Source organism: Lissotriton helveticus, chromosome 5_1 (genome assembly GCF_964261635.1).
Source record: "Lissotriton helveticus chromosome 5_1, aLisHel1.1, whole genome shotgun sequence".
In the NCBI taxonomy this organism is placed as follows: domain Eukaryota; kingdom Metazoa; phylum Chordata; class Amphibia; order Caudata; family Salamandridae; genus Lissotriton; species Lissotriton helveticus.
The window spans coordinates 1955154399-1955174542 of record NC_136065.1 but is presented as its reverse complement, the minus strand read 5'-3'; the positions used below and the strand labels follow the sequence as shown (position 1 = coordinate 1955174542).

Here is a 20144-nt window from a genome sequence, read left to right as displayed (position 1 = left end):
AACTGCTAAAATATAAAATAGGTTTTAGAGAGGGTTTTTATAAAAACTCTCTAGAAAATCATGAGTTTAGAGAATACTGTAAGAAACCCCCAGTGTGTAAAATACTGTCAATAGTACGTGTGTATATACGTATTTTAGACTTTATGGAAAAGGCACAATCGTCGCGGTTAACAACATCATCGTGACGTCCCGAATAACCGCGAAAACAGAAAATAGAGCAATGTTCAGAATGAATTTTCATATATATTATTTTTGGATGTGTTGGTGGCCATTGAAAGTCTGCTTTTGTTTTAGGCTTTTGCGACATAACCGTGAGGTTTGCGATTACCGACGTCATCGCGGTCTCTGGTCACAGCGAAAATGGAAAATTGGTTTTAGAGATGGTTGTTTTAGAAATACACTAGAAAAACATGAGTTTGAAGTGTACAGTAATAAACTGCTAGTGTGTAAAATCCTGTAATATGTGTGCATACATGTGTTTTCACTTTATGTAAACGGAGTGATCATTGCGGTTAATGACGTCATTACGACGTCCTGAATAACCGCGAAAACTGAAATTAGGTCTTAAAGAGATTTTTTTAAAGAAACTTGGTAAACAATTAGTTTAAACGTGCTTTGAAAGAAGTATGTATATAGTAATATGTGTAAGTCAATGTTCAGAATGGATTTTTTACAAATTATTTTTGGGTCTGGTGGCTCAGTGGAGCCGGGTCTGGTGGCTCAGTGGAGCCGGGTCTGGTGGCTCAGTGGACTAATGCTTCCACTGCAGGGGCCTGTGTTCGACCTCATGGTCACAGGTACAAATCCTGGCGGGTCCACTCAGCCTTTCATCCATCTGATGTCGACAAAATGAGTACCATTGAGTTGGGTAACAAAAAAACATCTGTTATTCAGCGCCAAGATACCTCCGGGTGAACATGCGCTTTACAAATACACATGTTATGTTATGTGTTGGTGGTCATTGAATGTCTGCTTTTGTTTTCCATTTTTGTGATGTGTATGCGGGGATCGCGACATCGTCGCAAATATAAAAAAAAGCGTATTAATCCACTGAAGAAAATACGAGCTTATAAAAAATACCCCTTATAGAGCCATTTTAGAAATAAAATACAATTTAAAAACCTCAAAAATTGAATAAAAAAATCATAGGTTACATGGACGTTATAGCTGGGAAATAGAATGCTTGGATGAAGTGTTGGCAGCCAATCGGAGCTCTGCAAAAGCTCGTCATTATTCCCAAAGTCATCATGGCCAGAGAAATACAAATTTGGATTTCCTTTATCAACAATTACTAAACGGATTTACACCAAATAAGTGAAAGCTTGTGTGTAACCACGTCCACCTTTCTGCCAAATGTGGTGTAGTTCCGTCCAGCGCTTCGGGCTGTGGTCATGTTTAAAACTCCTATGGGGATTAACGTGGGAAAGCACTTTTTATGAACCCTTCCCCCCTTTTTTCGAGGCCCCACTGGACGAATCACTCCAAAAACTTCCATGCTCAACCATACTCGCGGCCCTCTTTTTTTGGGAACATTTTGTGAAGGTTCATCAAATGACGCCTAAGATATAGGCAAGTCAAAACCGCTTTTCCTATGGAAACATGGTCCTAACTATAACTACCTACTTGCGATCGCCAGTAGGTAATAGAAAATAAATATATATATATATATATTATATATATATATATATATATATATATATATATATATATATATATATTCACTGAAAAGCACATAGGTTTTACACACGTTATAGTTAGGAAATAGCATTTACAAAACCTATGAAATTCGCTGAAAAAACCATAGGTTTGACACCAGTTATAGTTAGCTGGAAATTTTACTCGCATAAAACCAATGAAATTCCCACGTTATAGTTAGTTGGACTCACTATAACTTGCGCGTGCAATGCACTGCTGATGATGTCACATATTACATCACTCATGACATGGTCAGTGACATCAGTCATGACATCACTGATGACACTATCCAGTGAATGTGTGTCTTTTTAAAAAATAAATATGTGTTATATATGTATATGTAAAAGTTGATGGAAGAATAAATGTTTAAATAAGTGATTACTTGGATGTTTTTTTTTTAATTGATTGGTTAACTGGTTTATTAAGTGTATCTTAGTGAATACATATATTAGAGTAATGTTTAAATATTTAAATATATGTATTAGTGTTTCACTTTGTGTATAAGTGGTTGCATGGGTTGGTGAGTAGCTACATGTGTATGTATATGGGTTATTAGATGTTTTTGTTAGTGTGAGAAGTTGGCCTGATGTGCAGTGTTCACTATTCTAGTGATCACTATATATCAGTCCAAACAACCCTTATTGATGATTGGTTGTAAGTCAACCTTATAGACCAGCTATCCTAGTAGCATGGATACGAGCAGTCTAAGGCTAAGACTCTAGAGGGCGTGTTAAGCCAGCTGTTTTACCATCACATTACCCCTTGAACACCCAGTGAAAGGACACCACACAAGTGTTATGAAAATAAACAGTGTATTTATTTGAATCACAACAACCCTGTACTCTTTATGAGGACAGGGTGCTAAGCACACAACAAAACTCTTATGAAAATACTTAAGTTAGCACGTTATACACAAATGCCCGAGGGGCACGAAAAACCATATACTCTAAAAGTGGAATGCGAATTACTAGCAGGTAAGTAACGATTCTCAGAGGCTTTGGGATCGCTAGGACTGGACTACTGAACCTTTAGATTACTAGCAGGAGGCCTAGGGAACTCGGGTGCAGAGTGTGCACTCTCACGCGGGATGCGGGACAAAGTCTATGGAAGCTAGAATTCACAAAGTTAGTGTTCACGGGCGAACCCGACCTGATAGGGAGAAAACGACAGTGGATCCTGACCCTTGGATAGTGAGGCTATGCTGGGGCACCGAAATGCCGAAGTTACCTAGCCCAGGGGCTGCAGCTGCATAGGTCTGAAAAGACGTCGGGAATCCTCGTGCCGGACCAGGAGCCTGGAAGAAGGAAGTTGCTGGCAGGCGACCAGTGAAGAAAAGTTCGATGGATCCAAGCCTGGATCAAGGAAGAAGAAAACCTGAAAGCAGAGGGGACCAAGTTCTTGAATCACTAGCCAGTGATTAAGTGGGCACCAGGATGGCACCGGGCGAAGTCACCGCAGTCAGGTGAGTGGGCGCTGCTGGGCTCTGCAGTCTCTCGGACCAGGAGGCGTTGTCGGCGACCAGGATGGAGGTGCGAGCTGTCCCACGAAGGTTCTTGCTGTCGACGTCGCTGGACCCAGGATTGGGCAACAAGTCTTGGCAAATGCAAGGCCCACGCGGTGGACCTAAAATGGCGTCTTAGCCGGACCAGGAGGGTCCGGGGTACTTCTCCGATGGAGGGAAGCAAGGGCCAGTCTGGAGCAACCAGACTAGCAGCAGTATTGTCGTCGGGCGTCGTTCGGAAGGCCACAAGCCAGCGGGCTAGTAGCCAAACAACGCGGTGAGCAGCAAAAAGCAGAAGGGCCCCACGCCGATCGTGGAGATGCTGGGGGGCTGCTCTTCGGTGCTGGGGCTGCTCAGGGTGGGGGCTTCTCGGACCCCAAAGCACTCACCAGGAATTTACTCGGTGGGCTTGCTGTGCAGAAGTCGTGCAGTCTTGGCGATGGCCGGTCCCTCGAGATCTCGTCGCACCCACGGTTCTCAGCTGTGCTGTAGAGGTGGGTAGAGGTCAGAGGTGCCAGGGAAGCCGGGTCTCGTCGAGCTGGGCAGTCGGATTCCGGAGGAAGGACGTGCAGCAGACCGCAGTGTTCTTGGATGGTGCCTGCGGATGCAGGGTGACTACTCCTTAGCCACAAGGGAGAATCTTGAGGAAGAAATCGTGAAGTCCTTTCGTGGAAAGTGGTATCTTGATTCCAAAGATGATCTGATCTGGAAGGGGGCCTGCTCCTACCTTTATCTGGGAAAAGGGGGCTGGCACGCGACTAAGTCCTGCCCTATGGGTGGGACCAGGAGGGGGGTGGTTACACCCCTCTCCTTTGGCGGGCTTTCCCCAGGCCAGGGGCTGGAGTGCCCCTGGAACTGGTTTCAGCCGGCCTATGCACAGTGAGCACCGGGGTGCCACTTGCAGTCACCTTCCTCTGTAGCCCTGCCTACCTGGAATACACAAAACCCTGTCTGGGACGGTGCTGGCACCGCCCCTGGCAGGAAACCCTTTGTCCTTGCCTCCTGCTCTGGGAGGACTCCCAGCAGCAGGAGGGCAGATTTGTGTCTCGGTGGCAGCATCCATTTTGTGGAGCTGAGGCTATGTCTGACTTTAACCGGGGTTAGGGGTTACATACATGTTGTGTCCCTCTAGAAGGGTGGAATGCTAACCCCGTCGCCAGAATTGGCGAGGGGTTAGTATTCCAATTCGTATGACACCTTACTCGACATGTTTTGATAAAGCGATACCAGAGTTGGCATATAACCGCGAGGATTATAATGCACTTAAGAGTATATGGTATGCGATATCGTGGAAACGGCTAAGGGATGGATCCCGAAAGCCGCAGACAGGCTCAGCTCATGCCAGAGCACCATCTCACACGATTCCAAGCACTCTGCCTTCAGGATTGTTAAGGCCTGCCATAGGAGTGACTGATAGGAGATCTGTGTGTCCATTTTTAGGGTTAGATATAGGTATACTATATCTAAAGCAAAGGGTGATTACACCACCTTGCCCCAGCTGTCAAGCAGCCAGTTGCGTCAGATTTGGATGGCCAGCCAGGGGTGGCATAATACATGCTGCAGCCCCTGGTAGGCCCTGGGTACACCTATGCCCTGGGTACCTAAGGTACACTGTACAGGGACTGATAAGGTGACTCAGTATCCAATTTAGATATGTACCTAAGGTACATGGAATCCATTTTACAGAGAGAGCAGTAGGCCTGGGGCCCTGAATAGCAGGGTCCCAGGTCAACTAAGTCAGAAAACCAGCAAAACACCAGGCAAAAAGTTGGGGGCAACCATAGTCAGGGATCTACCTTCCTACATAACCCCCCCCAAACGAAAGGAGATAAGGCTAGCCTTGCCAGGTAAGCCTATATTGCCTGAGTGGCCATATAAGGAAGTACCAGCACTGGCATGGTTACCCCCTATCTCATGGTCCACTAAGCAATCCCTCACCCTAAGGGTGTCTGAGGGTCCCCACCATAGGGAATCTCTACCTGTGGTGTGTTTTGGCAAAGTAAAAGGCTGGTGCTGAAATGGAGTACTGAAGTGAGGCTCCACTAATTTTGGGCTCAGCTTCCTCCAATCACTTTCCACCATAGAGGCCTTTCTTTCCAAGACTGAGTTGTTTTGGGCTCTCAGGGTCAACCTCTGGCTACCTACAGCTGGAGGTTGGGTCCCTCTGTTTGGCTTACTGGAGGGACAGGTCAGGTTTGGGGCCCTCAGGTCCCAAGTTTGGCTGTGCCCAACAGTGTCCATCTGTGGGAGGTCCCTAACTAATTTTAAGGGGGATCCCTCAGGAGTATGTTTTATTTTCACTTGGCTAGGATTACTAGCTTCAGTGCCCTTAATCTGCTGATTGGGGAATTCTTTTGGACAGGGGGCCCTTTGGGGTCCAACACTGGCCTCCCTGACCTCTACAGCCCTGGGCTGACTGAGGCAGGGTAGAGAGGGGCAGGTTACCTGCTCCAGACTGGGTCCCACCTTGGAAGGGTCCACTGACATCAGGGGGTCTGCCAGGCTAGGCCTGACTACCTCTGTGGCAGTTTCTTCACAAGGGGTCAGATCAGTTCCCTGAGGAGGCTGATCCTTTCCTAAAGTCTGGTGGGAGGGAGATTTCTCTTCCTCCTCAGTACTCTCTGTCTGAGTGGAGTGATCCATAGTTTCAGGCTTCACAACACTATCATCTGTCTGAGTTTGAGCTGTGGCCATCACAACTCTCCCAACCTTTTCAGGAGGGGGCTCAGTTTGGGTGTGGGCTGTTACCATTACAGCCTTGACAACCTGTTCTGGGAAGGAAGTTGTCTGAGATTGGGTTGTGACTGGCACAACCCTCCTGACCTGTTCAGGGAGGACATCTTGGACTGGGGCTGTGGCTATCACTGCCCCACTAACCTTACCATGGGAGTTTACCATTTTAGAATGGGTTTCTTGCTCTACTTCAGCCCAGGCTGAGAGCTCTAAATCATTCCCCAGTAGGCAATCTACAGGCAAGTTTGGTGACACTGCCACTCTCTTGTGGCCAGTGACACCTCCCCAGCTGAGATTGACCACTGCCATGGGATGATCTCTCTGTACTCCATCAATATTGGTCACCTGGTATGTGGCACCAGGTAAAAGTTGCCTTGAGGGGACTAGGCTCTCAGTCACCATAGTGATGCTAGCCCCTGTATCTCTATAGGCCTCAACTTTTATACCATTGATGAGGGGCTCCTGTCTGTACTTGCCCAAAGTGTTGGGACAAGTTGTGAAGTTGGCAAACCCCATGCCAGTCTCACAGACAAAAGTATCTAAGTCAGGGGACCTGGTTAGGCCAGAGTCCCCAGGAACTCCCAAAGTAAATGCACCCAAATTCTTGGGGGCACTCCCACCACCTGGGGGATTACTACTAGTAGTAACAGGAGGTTTGGGAATGTTACTTGGGGGTATGTTTTCCTTATTGTTATTCTTTGGGCAACTGCTGTCAGTTTTTAAATGACCCACCTGTTTACAGGGATAACAATAAGGTTTCTTCTGGTTGTTGGAAGGATTCTGGGACCCACCCCCCTCAGAGGATTTTTGGAGCCCTGATGTGGTTTGATCTGTAGATTTATTCCCACCCTTCTCTTGAGGCTTGGTTGATTCCTTTTTCTGGTCACCACCTTGGTTCTTGGGCCTAATCCTGGTTCTGACCCATTTGTCTGCCCTCTTACCCAATTCTTGTGGAGAGGTCAGATCAGAGTCTACCAGGTGCTGGTGTAATAACTGGTTCTGACAATTATTTAAGACTTGCTCTCTCATAATTAGATTATACAATCCTTTGAAATCAGTAACCTTACTACCCAGTAGCCAGCCTTCCAAAGCCTTAGTGGCACAATCAACAAAGTCAGACCAGTCCTGAGACTGAGTTTTCTGGGTGTCTCTGAACAGCAACCTGTACTGCTCAGTGGTTAAGCCAAACCCATCAACCAGTGCATTTTTCAGGACCTGGTAATCATTAGCATACTCCACTCTTGTAGTGAGGAGCTTATCTCTACCTTTACCATCAAAGGAGAGCCACAGTATAGCTGCCCACTGACTTTGGGGAATGCACTGCACAGTGCAGGCCTTCTCCAAAGCAGCCATCCATTTCTGGATGTCATCCCCTTGCTTAAAGGGGGGCACTATCGTAGTCAGGTGTTTAGTATCTAAACCCTTCTCTCTATCTCTTGGGAGATTGCTGCCACCAGTGGGAGCTAACCCACTCATCTGCTGCTCTTTAGCAAATGCAAGCTTTTCTTTGGCCAGGGCAAGTTCTTCCCTTTCAATCCTCAGTCTAGCTTGTCTCATCCTTGCTTCATGCTCTCTTCTCTGAGGGGAAGTCAATCTCCTCTGGGGAGAGTTCCTTCTCCCCTGAGAAGAGGCATTAGAGTGCAGAGATCTAATGGAGTCCCTAGAAGGAGATCTATCTCTCCTAACTCCAAGGTTAGGCCTTATTAGGGTCAGTACTGGGGGTCCCCCAGATCCTTCCCCAAGTAGGTCTAAGTTGGCCCTAGTTAGCCTTCTGACTACCTCAAGACCTTTGTCTACCTCATCCCCAGAGAGTTCCTCTTGATCCTCCTCCTCAACTGCATTGGCAATGTTGGGGAGGTCTGGATCCCCAGAGGTACCCTCTAAGGCTGGCATATTCCCATCTAGCTGAGAAAGCTTTCTCGCATCATAAGTCTCTAAGAGACCTATTAAAAAGGGAATGGTGGGGTTAGACCCCTGCTTCAGTTTTCTGGAGACACAGATTTGTCTCATCTCCTGGAAACTGAGAGCTGCATATCTTGAAGTGACCTGTGGAGGGTCAACGCTGACCAGGGGAGTCTCAGTAGATTCTCCCTGGGTAGACATGCTTTTCTAGTGAGGTGTAAGTGGTGCACTTACCTACACTATATGTTTGCCTACTGATCCCTTGCTAGAGTTGTAGTTTAGGGTGTGCTAGGCCCTAGGAGCTACAACAGCTGGTTCAGTAGAACTCAGAGTATTCTAAGCTAAGTTATATGTACCTTTAGTACTTATGTGATCTTTCACAAGATATTCTTAGGATATGTGTGGTAAAACAACAGCAAGCTCAAATCCCAACCGCTGCTCACCAATGTGAGAAGTTGGCCTGATGTGCAGTGTTCACTATTCTAGTGATCACTATATATCAGTCCAAACAACCCTTATTGATGATTGGTTGTAAGTCAACCTTATAGACCAGCTATCCTAGTAGCATGGATACGAGCAGTCTAAGGCTAAGACTCTAGAGGGCGTGTTAAGCCAGCTGTTTTACCATCACATTACCCCTTGAACACCCAGTGAAAGGACACCACACAAGTGTTATGAAAATAAACAGTGTATTTATTAGAATCACAACAACCCTGTACTCTTTATGAGGACATGGTGCTAAGCACACAACAAAACTCTTATGAAAATACTTAAGTTAGCACGTTGTACACAAATGCCCGAGGGGCACGAAAAACCATATACTCTAAAAGTGGAATGCGAATTACTAGCAGGTAAGTAACGATTCTCAGAGGCTTTGGGATCGCTAGGACTGGACTACTGAACCTTTAGATTACTAGCAGGAGGCCTAGGGAACTCGGGTGCAGAGTGTGCACTCTCACGCGGGATGCGGGACAAAGTCTATGGAAGCTAGAATTCACAAAGTTAGTGTTCACGGGCGAACCCGACCTGATAGGGAGAAAACGACAGTGGATCCTGACCCTTGGATAGTGAGGCTATGCTGGGGCACCGAAATGCCGAAGTTACCTAGCCCAGGGGCTGCAGCTGCATAGGTCTGAAAAGACGTCGGGAATCCTCGTGCCGGACCAGGAGCCTGGAAGAAGGAAGTTGCTGGCAGGCGACCAGTGAAGAAAAGTTCGATGGATCCAAGCCTGGATCAAGGAAGAAGAAAACCTGAAAGCAGAGGGGACCAAGTTCTTGAATCACTAGCCAGTGATTAAGTGGGCACCAGGATGGCACCGGGCGAAGTCACCGCAGTCAGGTGAGTGGGCGCTGCTGGGCTCTGCAGTCTCTCGGACCAGGAGGCGTTGTCGGCGACCAGGATGGAGGTGCGAGCTGTCCCACGAAGGTTCTTGCTGTCGACGTCGCTGGACCCAGGATTGGGCAACAAGTCTTGGCAAATGCAAGGCCCACGCGGTGGACCTAAAATGGCGTCTTAGCCGCACCAGGAGGGTCCGGGGTACTTCTCCGATGGAGGGAAGCAAGGGCCAGTCTGGAGCAACCAGACTAGCAGCAGTATTGTCGTCGGGCGTCGTTCGGAAGGCCACAAGCCAGCGGGCTAGTAGCCAAACAACGCGGTGAGCAGCAAAAAGCAGAAGGGCCCCACGCCGATCGTGGAGATGCTGGGGGGCTGCTCTTCGGTGCTGGGGCTGCTCAGGGTGGGGGCTTCTCGGACCCCAAAGCACTCACCAGGAATTTACTCGGTGGGCTTGCTGTGCAGAAGTCGTGCAGTCTTGGCGATGGCCGGTCCCTCGAGGTCTCGTCGCACCCACGGTTCTCAGCTGTGCTGTAGAGGTGGGTAGAGGTCAGAGGTGCCAGGGAAGCCGGGTCTCGTCGAGCTGGGCAGTCGGATTCCGGAGGAAGGACGTGCAGCAGACCGCAGTGTTCTTGGATGGTGCCTGCGGATGCAGGGTGACTACTCCTTAGCCACAAGGGAGAATCTTGAGGAAGAAATCGTGAAGTCCTTTCGTGGAAAGTGGTATCTTGATTCCAAAGATGATCTGATCTGGAAGGGGGCCTGCTCCTACCTTTATCTGGGAAAAGGGGGCTGGCACGCGACTAAGTCCTGCCCTATGGTGGGACCAGGAGGGGTTTGGTTACACCCCTCTCCTTTGGCGGGCTTTCCCCAGGCCAGGGGCTGGAGTGCCCCTGGAACTGGTTTCAGCCGGCCTATGCACAGTGAGCACCGGGGTGCCACTTGCAGTCACCTTCCTCTGTAGCCCTGCCTACCTGGAATACACAAAACCCTGTCTGGGACGGTGCTGGCACCGCCCCTGGCAGGAAACCCTTTCCTTGCCTCCTGCTCTGGGAGGACTCCCAGCAGCAGGAGGGCAGACTTGTGTCTCGGTGGCAGCATCCATTTTGTGGAGCTGAGGCTATGTCTGACTTTAACCGGGGTTAGGGGTTACATACATGTCGTGTCCCTCTAGAAGGGTGGAATGCTAACCCCGTCGCCAGAATTGGCGAGGGGTTAGTATTCCAATTCGTATGACACCTTACTCGACATGTTTTGATAAAGCGATACCAGAGTTGGCATATAACCGCGAGGATTATAATGCACTTAAGAGTATATGGTATGCGATATCGTGGAAACGGCTAAGGGATGGATCCCGAAAGCCGCAGACAGGCTCAGCTCATGCCAGAGCACCATCTCACACGATTCCAAGCACTCTGCCTTCAGGATTGTTAAGGCCTGCCATAGGAGTGACTGATAGGAGATCTGTGTGTCCATTTTTAGGGTTAGATATAGGTATACTATATCTAAAGCAAAGGGTGATTACACCACCTTGCCCCAGCTGTCAAGCAGCCAGTTGTGTCAGATTTGGATGGCCAGCCAGGGGTGGCATAATACATGCTGCAGCCCCTGGTAGGCCCTGGGTACACCTATGCCCTGGGTACCTAGGGTACACTGTACAGGGACTGATAAGGTGACTCAGTATCCAATTTAGATATGTACCTAAGGTACATGGAATCCATTTTACAGAGAGAGCAGTAGGCCTGGGGCCCTGAATAGCAGGGTCCCAGGTCAACTAAGTCAGAAAACCAGCAAAACACCAGGCAAAAAGTTGGGGGCAACCATAGTCAGGGATCTACCTTCCTACAGTTAGTATCAGTATGAGTGTTTGTATGGTTTGGTGGGGGTATTACTTAACACATAGATGCATGAATGACTGACTCTCTCTTTGTATGTGTTTTGAAGACAGCATATGTGCAGGACTGTATGGGTGGAAGAGTGTGTATATGTGTGTGTTAGTGAGTGAATGACTGTCTCACTAGTGTCTTTATCAGTAACTACATATGTTTTAATCTAATATATGTGAATATTGATGTATATAAGTGAGTATATGTGAGAGAAAGAGATTGTAAAAGTTCCTGTTTAGATAAGTATGTGTTTCTAGAAGTGGTTGTTTAAGAGAGTAAGTATGTGTAAGTTTCCATAGAAGTAAGGTGGTTGTGTGTGTATAGCTGTATATGCAAATAAATGGATGTTCAATAGTTTATTTGCATGTGTGAATATGTGTGAGAGTATCTTTTGGATGACTGTCGGTGTGTAACAGGATGTATAGGTGTATCACTACATATCATGAGTGAGTATATGTACGAGTGACTATATAGAACTGTTGATCAATGAGTGGATGTGTATATAGATGGTGGAATTATTGAATTGGTTGTTGTAACTGGTATGGGTATCTCCATTTTTTTGAAAATTGTAGTTTCTATTTTTGAATATGTGTTTCAAGGGTTACATTACAGTGAAAAGAGGTCTGTCACTCTGTCACAAGGATGGTGTCATCAGTTATGTCATGACTGATATCACTGACCATGTCATGAGTGATGTAATATGTGACGTCATCAGCAGTGCATTGCACGCGCAAGTTATATTGAGTCCAACTAACTATAACGTGGGAATTTCATTGGTTTTATGCGAGTAAAATTTCCAGCTAACTATAACTAGTGTCAAACCTATGTTTTTTTCAGTGAATTTCATAGGTTTTGTAAATGCTATTTCCTAACTATAACGTGTGTAAAACCTATGGGTTTTTCAGTGAATTTCATAGGTTTTTTTAAATGCTACTTCCTAACTACAACGTGTTTAAAACCTATGGTTTTTAATTTCTATGGCAAAATGAAACCCCTCATTTTGTTCCTTTTCAAATTAAACGTATTAAGTGTTACCACTTTATTCCAATCAAGATGACTTCAGGTGTGCCATACTTTTGTCATAAGTAAGACTGTTAGCGTTCTAGTTGTTCTTTAGAACACTCTGGGACATTCTGTCATTGGGCTATAGTTGGGCTACATCTGGCTGATATTTGGGCTACATTTGGGCTCTTTTGTCTCGGGTGGCCATCTTGGGAGACTGCATATCAGAATTTTTTTAATGAAATATAAGAGGATTTGAGAAGTCACTCAAAATGTGCCCTAATTTTTCTTTCTTCAGCACTAATCATAATTTCTATGGCAAAATGAACCACCTCATTTTGTTCCTTTGCAAATTAAATGTTTTAAGTGTTAACACTTTATTCCAATCAAGATGACTTCAGGTGTGCCATACTTTTGTCATAAGTAAGACTGTTAGCGCTCTAGTTGTTCTTTAGAACACTCTGGGAAATTCTGTCATTGGGCTATAGTTGGGCTACATCTGGCTGATATTTGGGCTACATTTGTTTTTTTTTGTCTCTGGTGGCCATCTTTGGGCTACATTGGGCTATATTTGGGCTCTAACATATATATATAGCCCAATGTAGCCCAATATATATTTTTTTCAAAGTTAATTTTCTCAGCAACTACTGAACAGATTTACACCATTCAAAGAAAAGCGTAATCTGCGAGCCGGACTCTACCTTTCTACCAAATTTCTTATAAATCCATTCAGCCGTTCGAGCTGTAGCCGTGTCTAAACGTCCTATGGAAAATAACATGGGGAAAACACGTTTTGGGACCCCCCTTTTATCTCAGCCCCCACTTGACGAATCCCCCCCAAACTTCCAGGGAAGGAGCGGAGCGGAGCAGGCCATCTTCTTTGAGAAATTCGCAAAGGATCGTCCACCGGCACCAAAGTTATTCTCAATAGAATGTTGCGGATTTCCTATGGAAACTAGGTCCTAACTACTGTCATTGGGATATAGTTGGGCTACATCTGGCTGATATTTGGGCTACATTTGGGCTCTTTTGTCTCTGGTGGCCATCTTGGGAGACTGCATATCAGAATTTTTTATATGAAATATAAGAGGATTTGAGAAGTCACTCAAAATGTGCCCTAATTTTTCTTTCTTCAGCACTAATCATAATTTTATGGCAAAATGAACCCCCTCATTTTGTTCCTTTGCAAATTAAATGTTTTAAGTGTTAACTCTTTATTCCAATCAAGATGACTTCAGGTGTGCCATACTTTTGTCATAAGTAAGACTGTTAGCGCTCTAGTTGTTCTTTGGAACACTCTGGGACATTCTGTCATTGGGCTATAGTTGGGCTACATCTGGCTGATATTTGGGCTACATTTGTTTTTTTTTGTCTCTGGTGGCCATCTTTGGGCTACATTGGGCTACATTTGGGCTCTAACATATATATAGCCCAATGTAGCCCAATATATATTTTTTCAAAGTTAATTTTTTCAGCAACTACTGAACAGATTTACACCATTCAAAGAAAAGCGTAATCTGCGAGCCAGACTCTACCTTTCTACCAAATTTCTTATAAATCCATTCAGCCGTTCGAGCTGTAGCCGTGTCTAAACGTCCTATGGAAAATAACATGGGGAAAACACGTTTTGGGACCCCCCTTTTATCTCAGCCCCCACTTGACGAATCCCCCCAAACTTTCAGGGAAGGAGCGGAGCAGGCCATCTTCTTTGAGAAAGTCGCAAAGATTCGTCCACCGGCGCCAAAGTTATTCTCAATAGAATGTTGCGGATTTCCTATGGAAACTAGGTCCTAACTATAACTACCTACTGGCGACCGCCAGTAGGTAATATATATATACATAAGACTTCTTGTGACTTCACAAGCAGTATGGCTCCAATATGAGGCACTCAGCCATCCAGAAAGAGAGTTGGCAGACATAACAACTCTGTGCCCTTAAGTGACACTCATGCCCACCAGGAATTAACATCACACTAGGATGTGAGCTAACCTGTGATAGATATAGCAAAGGAAAAGCATAAAATAATATATAGGAACAAACTACTGCCAGCAACAATGCAGCTCAAAACCTTGTGGCCATCTGCAATCTTGTATTGTATTCGAAATATCCATATATATATAATTTTGTTGGCACCAATCGAAACTGCCGTTCTGTATTTGAAATCAGAGTAAACTACATTTCCCAGAATGCAGCATTAGGAGCAAGTCGGGCAATATATATAAAAAGGAACATAGTAGAGGGACTTACTGACTGTGAGCAAGACTCAGAGGAGTTGAAACGCGTAGGTGTTTACTATGTAAAATAAAAAGTGAATGATACCATCGGAGACTGGAGTGCAGCGCTTTCTTTCGTCAAGGATTGAAAGTGGATGTGTGATATATATATCTCATCAAACAAAACTCCCAACTTTACCAAACTTCATAAGAAGCGGACACGGACTCCAACTGTTGCGGTGCCAAAAGATATGAATTTATTAATATCACTTGATTCTGTCCATGACATGTTTCGGCTCCAACAGATGGCCTTTATCACATACATGTGTGTGTGTGTATATATATATATAGAATATGTGTGTGTGTACATATATGTGTGTGTGTGTGCTGTAAAATGTTGCGTGGTAAAGGCTTATGCATTGTAATGGATGAGTGGTAATGGTATTGCATGGTAATGGCATTGCATGGTAATGGCCACGTTGTAAAGGCTGTTTCCCAAGTGAAGTGTACCCTCAAGACTCCTATGTCCACTTCTTCTGGTGTCTAATGTTGTCTCTCCACGTGTCTTTTGCAGAAGAACAGTGTGCGCTTCCTTCGCTGTCCGGCCGCCATGACAATCATGCACCTGGCCAAGTTCCTGCGTAACAAGATGGACGTGCCCAATAAATATAAGGTCAGTGCTGATGATACTCAACTGTGAAGTGGGGGTCACAAGGCATTCGACTTGTACCTGACCTCTGACCCTCCAGCAGGGGCAGAAGATGCTATCAGACCTGTGACCTTCCAACAAAAGTAGTAGTCCTCTGTTACCTTTGTTGTGACCTTCCAGCAGGGCCAGTAGTCCTCTACTGTCCGACTTCTAACCCTCCAGCAGGGGTGTTAGGTCACGATAGTTACTTGACCTCTGACCCTTCAATGTGTGCGATTATGCCGCCAATGCCAATTAACCCCAGGTTTTTAGTACATTAGGGCGAATTAAGCATGTGATGTACTGCAAACACTCAGGTGGGAGGCATTCAGATGGTGGGATACCTGTATTCTCAGTCCCAAAAGCAGGCAGTGGCTTTGATACAAACCATTCGACCTCCACCACGAATGCTAAGCCTGCCCTGGTACCCCCCTGTACAGCAGTGAGCATAGCTCCTGTGCCAACACCTATACAGTCCCCCTTCAGCACGGCATTGGTACTGTGCTGATGTCCTCAGCCTCCAGCAGATGGAGTTTACCTTGTGCAGACACCTGTATAATTGCCTCAAGTAGTGAGCATTGATCCTTTTTGATATTGTCAGCATTCGTCATCGGACACTGAGACCCTACTCTTTACCCCATGAAGTTTGAACTACATTATGAGAGTTCTCTTGGGTACCATGCCGGAGTGCAGTTCTGAGTTCTGCATATCAATATCTTGTAGGGGGAAGCTGTAGTTTCTTTAACGTGTTGCATATCTGTGACACTGAAGCGTTCTGTGAGCCCTCTCTATCCAGTCTTTACTCTTGACCTATGCTTCCTCTTTCCTATAGGTGGAAGTCCTGTATGAAGATGAGCCACTGAAGGACTATTACACCCTCATGGACATTGCATATATCTACCCATGGAGGCGGGTAAGTGGATGTGGTGTTCTTGCAATAAAGCTCCATTTCCAAAGCCCTCTTCCCATCTCCTACCCACGTCCATGCCCACCCCATCTCCTAGCCCCATCGACACCCTCTCACCTGTCTACATCAATGCCCTCTCCTACCAGCATCAATGCCCTCCTTTCCTATCCCACCCATGTTGATGCATCCTTTCCTTCTCCTACCCACGTTGATGCACCCCATCTTCTACCCCCTTATGCACAATCCTCAAATCCTGTCCCATATGCGTTGATGCTTCTCTCCATCGCCACTTCCGCCCCCATTGTCTACCGGCATCGATGGTCTAGGCCTATCTCCTACCCATGTCAATGCCCTCCCTTTTCTCCTATTCATGTAAGGCCAGCCACTATTTTCCAAGGCCACTGGAAATATGCAGCAGGGTTAACTACATTTTGCAGCAAAAAAAGGCTAAATATGTGACCTAATATGGCACTTTTTAATAGTTATTACTTCATTATTTTTCATTTTTACAACTGGTGATAATGTCCAGGCAAATACTGCATCTCACTGGAAACAGTTAAACAATCAAATACAGAAACAAACAACTTAAAGATGACCAGTTAACCTTTGCGAATGACCTTTAACTGTGAGCAAACCAATGTCAATACATTTTTAGTAACTTTTGACCCGTTAGGGCAAGACATTTTTTTGTTGTTAAAATCTGCAGATGATGCAGCAGATGATGGATTATGTGTCAAATCCATAGCAATGTGAAAAAAGCCCCAGCATCGGAATTGCATAATTCCAGTGACCCTGCCCACATCCTACCTGTATCAAAGCCATCTCCAATGCCCTCTCCGATTTACCCGTGTTAACACCTCTCTCCCTCTCCTATTCGGGTTGATGCGTCTCTCCATCTCCTATCCACATCAGCGCCCTCTATGGCCTACCCACATTGGCGCTCCTCCATTAACTATCCACCCCACTACCAACTTAATTTCCTACCTGCATCTACACCATACCTGATGCCCTCTCTCATTTGCCACCCATATCGACGTCCCATCTTCTACCGGCATCAGTGCCTCTCTCTATCGCCTATCCACGTCAACGTCCTCTCCTTCCCATCAACGTATCTCTCGATCTCTTATCCTCGTCAATGCTTCTCTCATCTCCTATCCATGGCGACAACCTCCCCCATCGATGTCTTCTCTATCATCTACCTGCATCAACATCATCCCTTATGCCCTCTCCCACCATTGCCCGTGTCAACTCCCATCGCCCCCCCCCCCATCTCCAACCCGCATCAACGCCTCTCTCCATCTCCTATCCACGTCAACATCATCTCCTACGCGCGTGGACGCCCTCTCCTTAGCTCCCACTGTGGGAGAGACCATCTGGAGATATATCTTTCCTTATTACATTGTGAAGTATATGGAGTATGTGTCACCTGAGTCTGTGTCTGGACTGAGTGAAAAGCATGATTTGAGAAAGTATTTCAAGCATGAATAATAATACTTCTTTACATAAAACGTGGTATGTCGGCATTCCTTGTGATCTGAGGATTGCTTCATGGTACGCAAGAGACGCCAATGGAACATGTGGTCTATGAACACCACCTGCTAATTTTAAAAAGGAATATCGCATTTTAACATTTTAAGATTAATGTTTGATATCTACATATGCATTCCTTTTTCACAGGACTGTACGCTCTGTTGCTTCTTATTAGGGTAATGTGCCCATGTACAATTTCTTATTTACCCAATGGTAATGTGACCATGTACAATTCTTCATTTACCGAGACTAATGTAACCATGTTCAGTTTCTTATTTATCTGACTGTAACATGACCACATACAATTCATTATTTACCTGTCGGTATTGTGATCATGTACAATTCCTTATTTACTCAACTATAATGTGACCATGTACAACAACTTCTTTTTCTGGCAGTAAAGTGACCATGTACCATTTGTTCCTTTACTGATGGTAATAACAACCATGCACAATTGGTTCTTTAATTGATGGTAATATGCAAGTCTTGTTACCATATACAGTTCCTTATTTACATGACAGTAATGTGGACATGTACAATTCCTTATCTGTCTGATGGTAATGTGACAATGTACGCTTTTTGTCACCATATATAGTTTCCTATTTTTACAGCATTAATCCTTTTTTGGATTCACATCTGTGCATTATTCCTCCATTTTGTGGATTGATCTGGAAACTAAGTCCTGTTTTTCCTTTTTTTTCCTTTTTATTTATTTGTTCTGCTGGGCATAGTCTGTGACCAGTTGGTGCTATCTCCATCCTCTTGTGGCCTCAGACATGCGCCTCGGAAGCCTCTGTGCAGGGTCACCATCTTCAGATTCTTTTTGCCGGCGTTGGGTCTGGAAGCATCAGCAAAACCTCTGTGGATAGTGAAGAAAAGGGCTAGAAATTTGAATAATCATCGAGGACAGAGAGAAAGATCTATCACAAGGAACATCTGTGGAAGAAAAAAGGTTAAAGAACTGAAAAACACCAAACAGCATAGAAGCTGGGGCAACACATTTTTACAATTTACAACACGTGAAAGTGCAATTATGTGGTTGGAGAATGCGCTGACAGAACAGAGGAACTGTTGCGGCAAATGGCGAACACTCCTTGTAGGCTCTACCCAGAGTGCCATCACAAGTTTGCCCAGAAGGAGGTCTGTAACCTCTGCCTACCCAGGGATCATAACAAAGAAGGCTGAAGGCAGGCACCAAGTTCTTCCTGAAAACACTGATGAAAAGAGCCTAGCAGAGAAAGGCACACTACTCTACCATTCAGGTGCATTAGAAAGAGCTCATCTTTAAAAGACCTCAGGCTCTCCAGTGAGGAAGAGTACTACAGGGGCACAGAGGCAGCTCAAGCTGTAGAGTCTGACGTCGAGCGAGAGATCGTTGAGATGACACCTGGTGCCTCTAAGAAGCACAAGGCATGAGCCCCCCCCCCCAAAAGATTTCAGGTACCGGGAGAATGCAGGGTAGCGCCGACCAAAATTCAGCAAACCAATAGTCGGTGGACTCAAAGTCCTAAAAGACTACCTTGATGCCGAAAGATTTGTCGACTGAAGGAAAGTTGAAACACAAGGACACCAGTGGTGTCCCCAAGCCCCCCGAAACCCCCCATTACCCCAACCCTAGAGAAATGTTTGATGTCAAAGGTTGAGCGAGAGAGGCTCCGAAGAAAAGAATATCGACCACCATCAACGCTGAGTAAAAGTCAATTGACTTCTAAAGAAGGAAAAGGCACCTCAAGGCCGAAATGGCAGCAGTCCTGCAAAAGAAAAAAGACTAAAAGGCTTTGGGAATTTTTAATCCCTTCAAAGGCTACAGGTGGAACCAAGCCAGGAAGAACCAAAGGAGTTTGAACTAGACCCGCTGACAACACCAGAGCCACAAGAAGAAGAAACGGAAATGTTCTTCAAGGACGAAGAGCTTGCCAATAACCAGAGACCTCGAAGTCAAAAATACCGAAGCTGACTTTCCCGAAGAGGGAATCAACTCCTACCCTTCAAGACATCTCCTCCAGATGATATTGCCACGTACAACACCGCGGTGAAAAGGGCAGTGGACATATATGGAGTACAGCTTGTAGAGGAGAAGTCACAGACGTTTCCTCCTCGAAACTCTTGTGATATCACAGCGTAGGAACCAATATTGCACCACACCCAGTGTCCTGTGCCAGGCAAACGAGGCTTCCAGAGACCCAGCAGCCTGTAAGGCTGTGACCACTAGAGTGGAGAAAAAGTAGAGACACTGCTCCAGAGACCCACCATACACTATAGGGAATGCCACAGAAGACTCCATTATAGTGGCAACGGCAAGAATGAGAGGCAACATCCTGACTTTCATGGGCCCTCCATCTGAAAAAGAGAGCAAGAGGGTGTAGATGGTAGGATGAAAAATGGAGAGAGGAGCAGTCCCACAGTGGAGAATTGCAAAGTCGAACACACTCCTAAACCGATATGCCCATTAGTACTGGGAAGATATGGGCGGACCTATGAAGCACCTCCCAGAGCAGTTCCAAAAACGGGCAGCTGCCCCTGTGGAAGAAGGCAAGACCATTGCAAACACATGCCTCAAATCCGCCCTTGACACCACAGATACAGCCAGTCAAAAGATGGTCATGGCCACAACCGTGAGAAGACGCCTGGCTACGGGTGTCGGGGTTTAAAAGCTAGGTGCAGGCAAGCATCATTAGCACCCCTTTCACTGAAGAACACCTGTTCAGCACAGCAATGGATGAAACACTCCAGCAATTAAAGGACAATGACACA

At 45.9% G+C, this 20144-nt stretch overlaps 1 protein-coding gene across 1 annotated transcript in view; it reads left to right on the top strand.

The window, feature by feature from the left end:
• Positions 1–20144, top strand: part of PCGF2 (polycomb group ring finger 2) — a 231056-nt gene that overhangs the window by 195318 nt on the left and 15594 nt on the right. Inside the window, exons 8-9 of the mRNA XM_078645618.1 lie at positions 14840–14938; positions 15786–15866. Coding sequence (XP_078501744.1) covers positions 14840–14938; positions 15786–15866 — 180 coding nt within the window. The remainder of the gene's footprint in view (positions 1–14839; positions 14939–15785; positions 15867–20144) is intronic.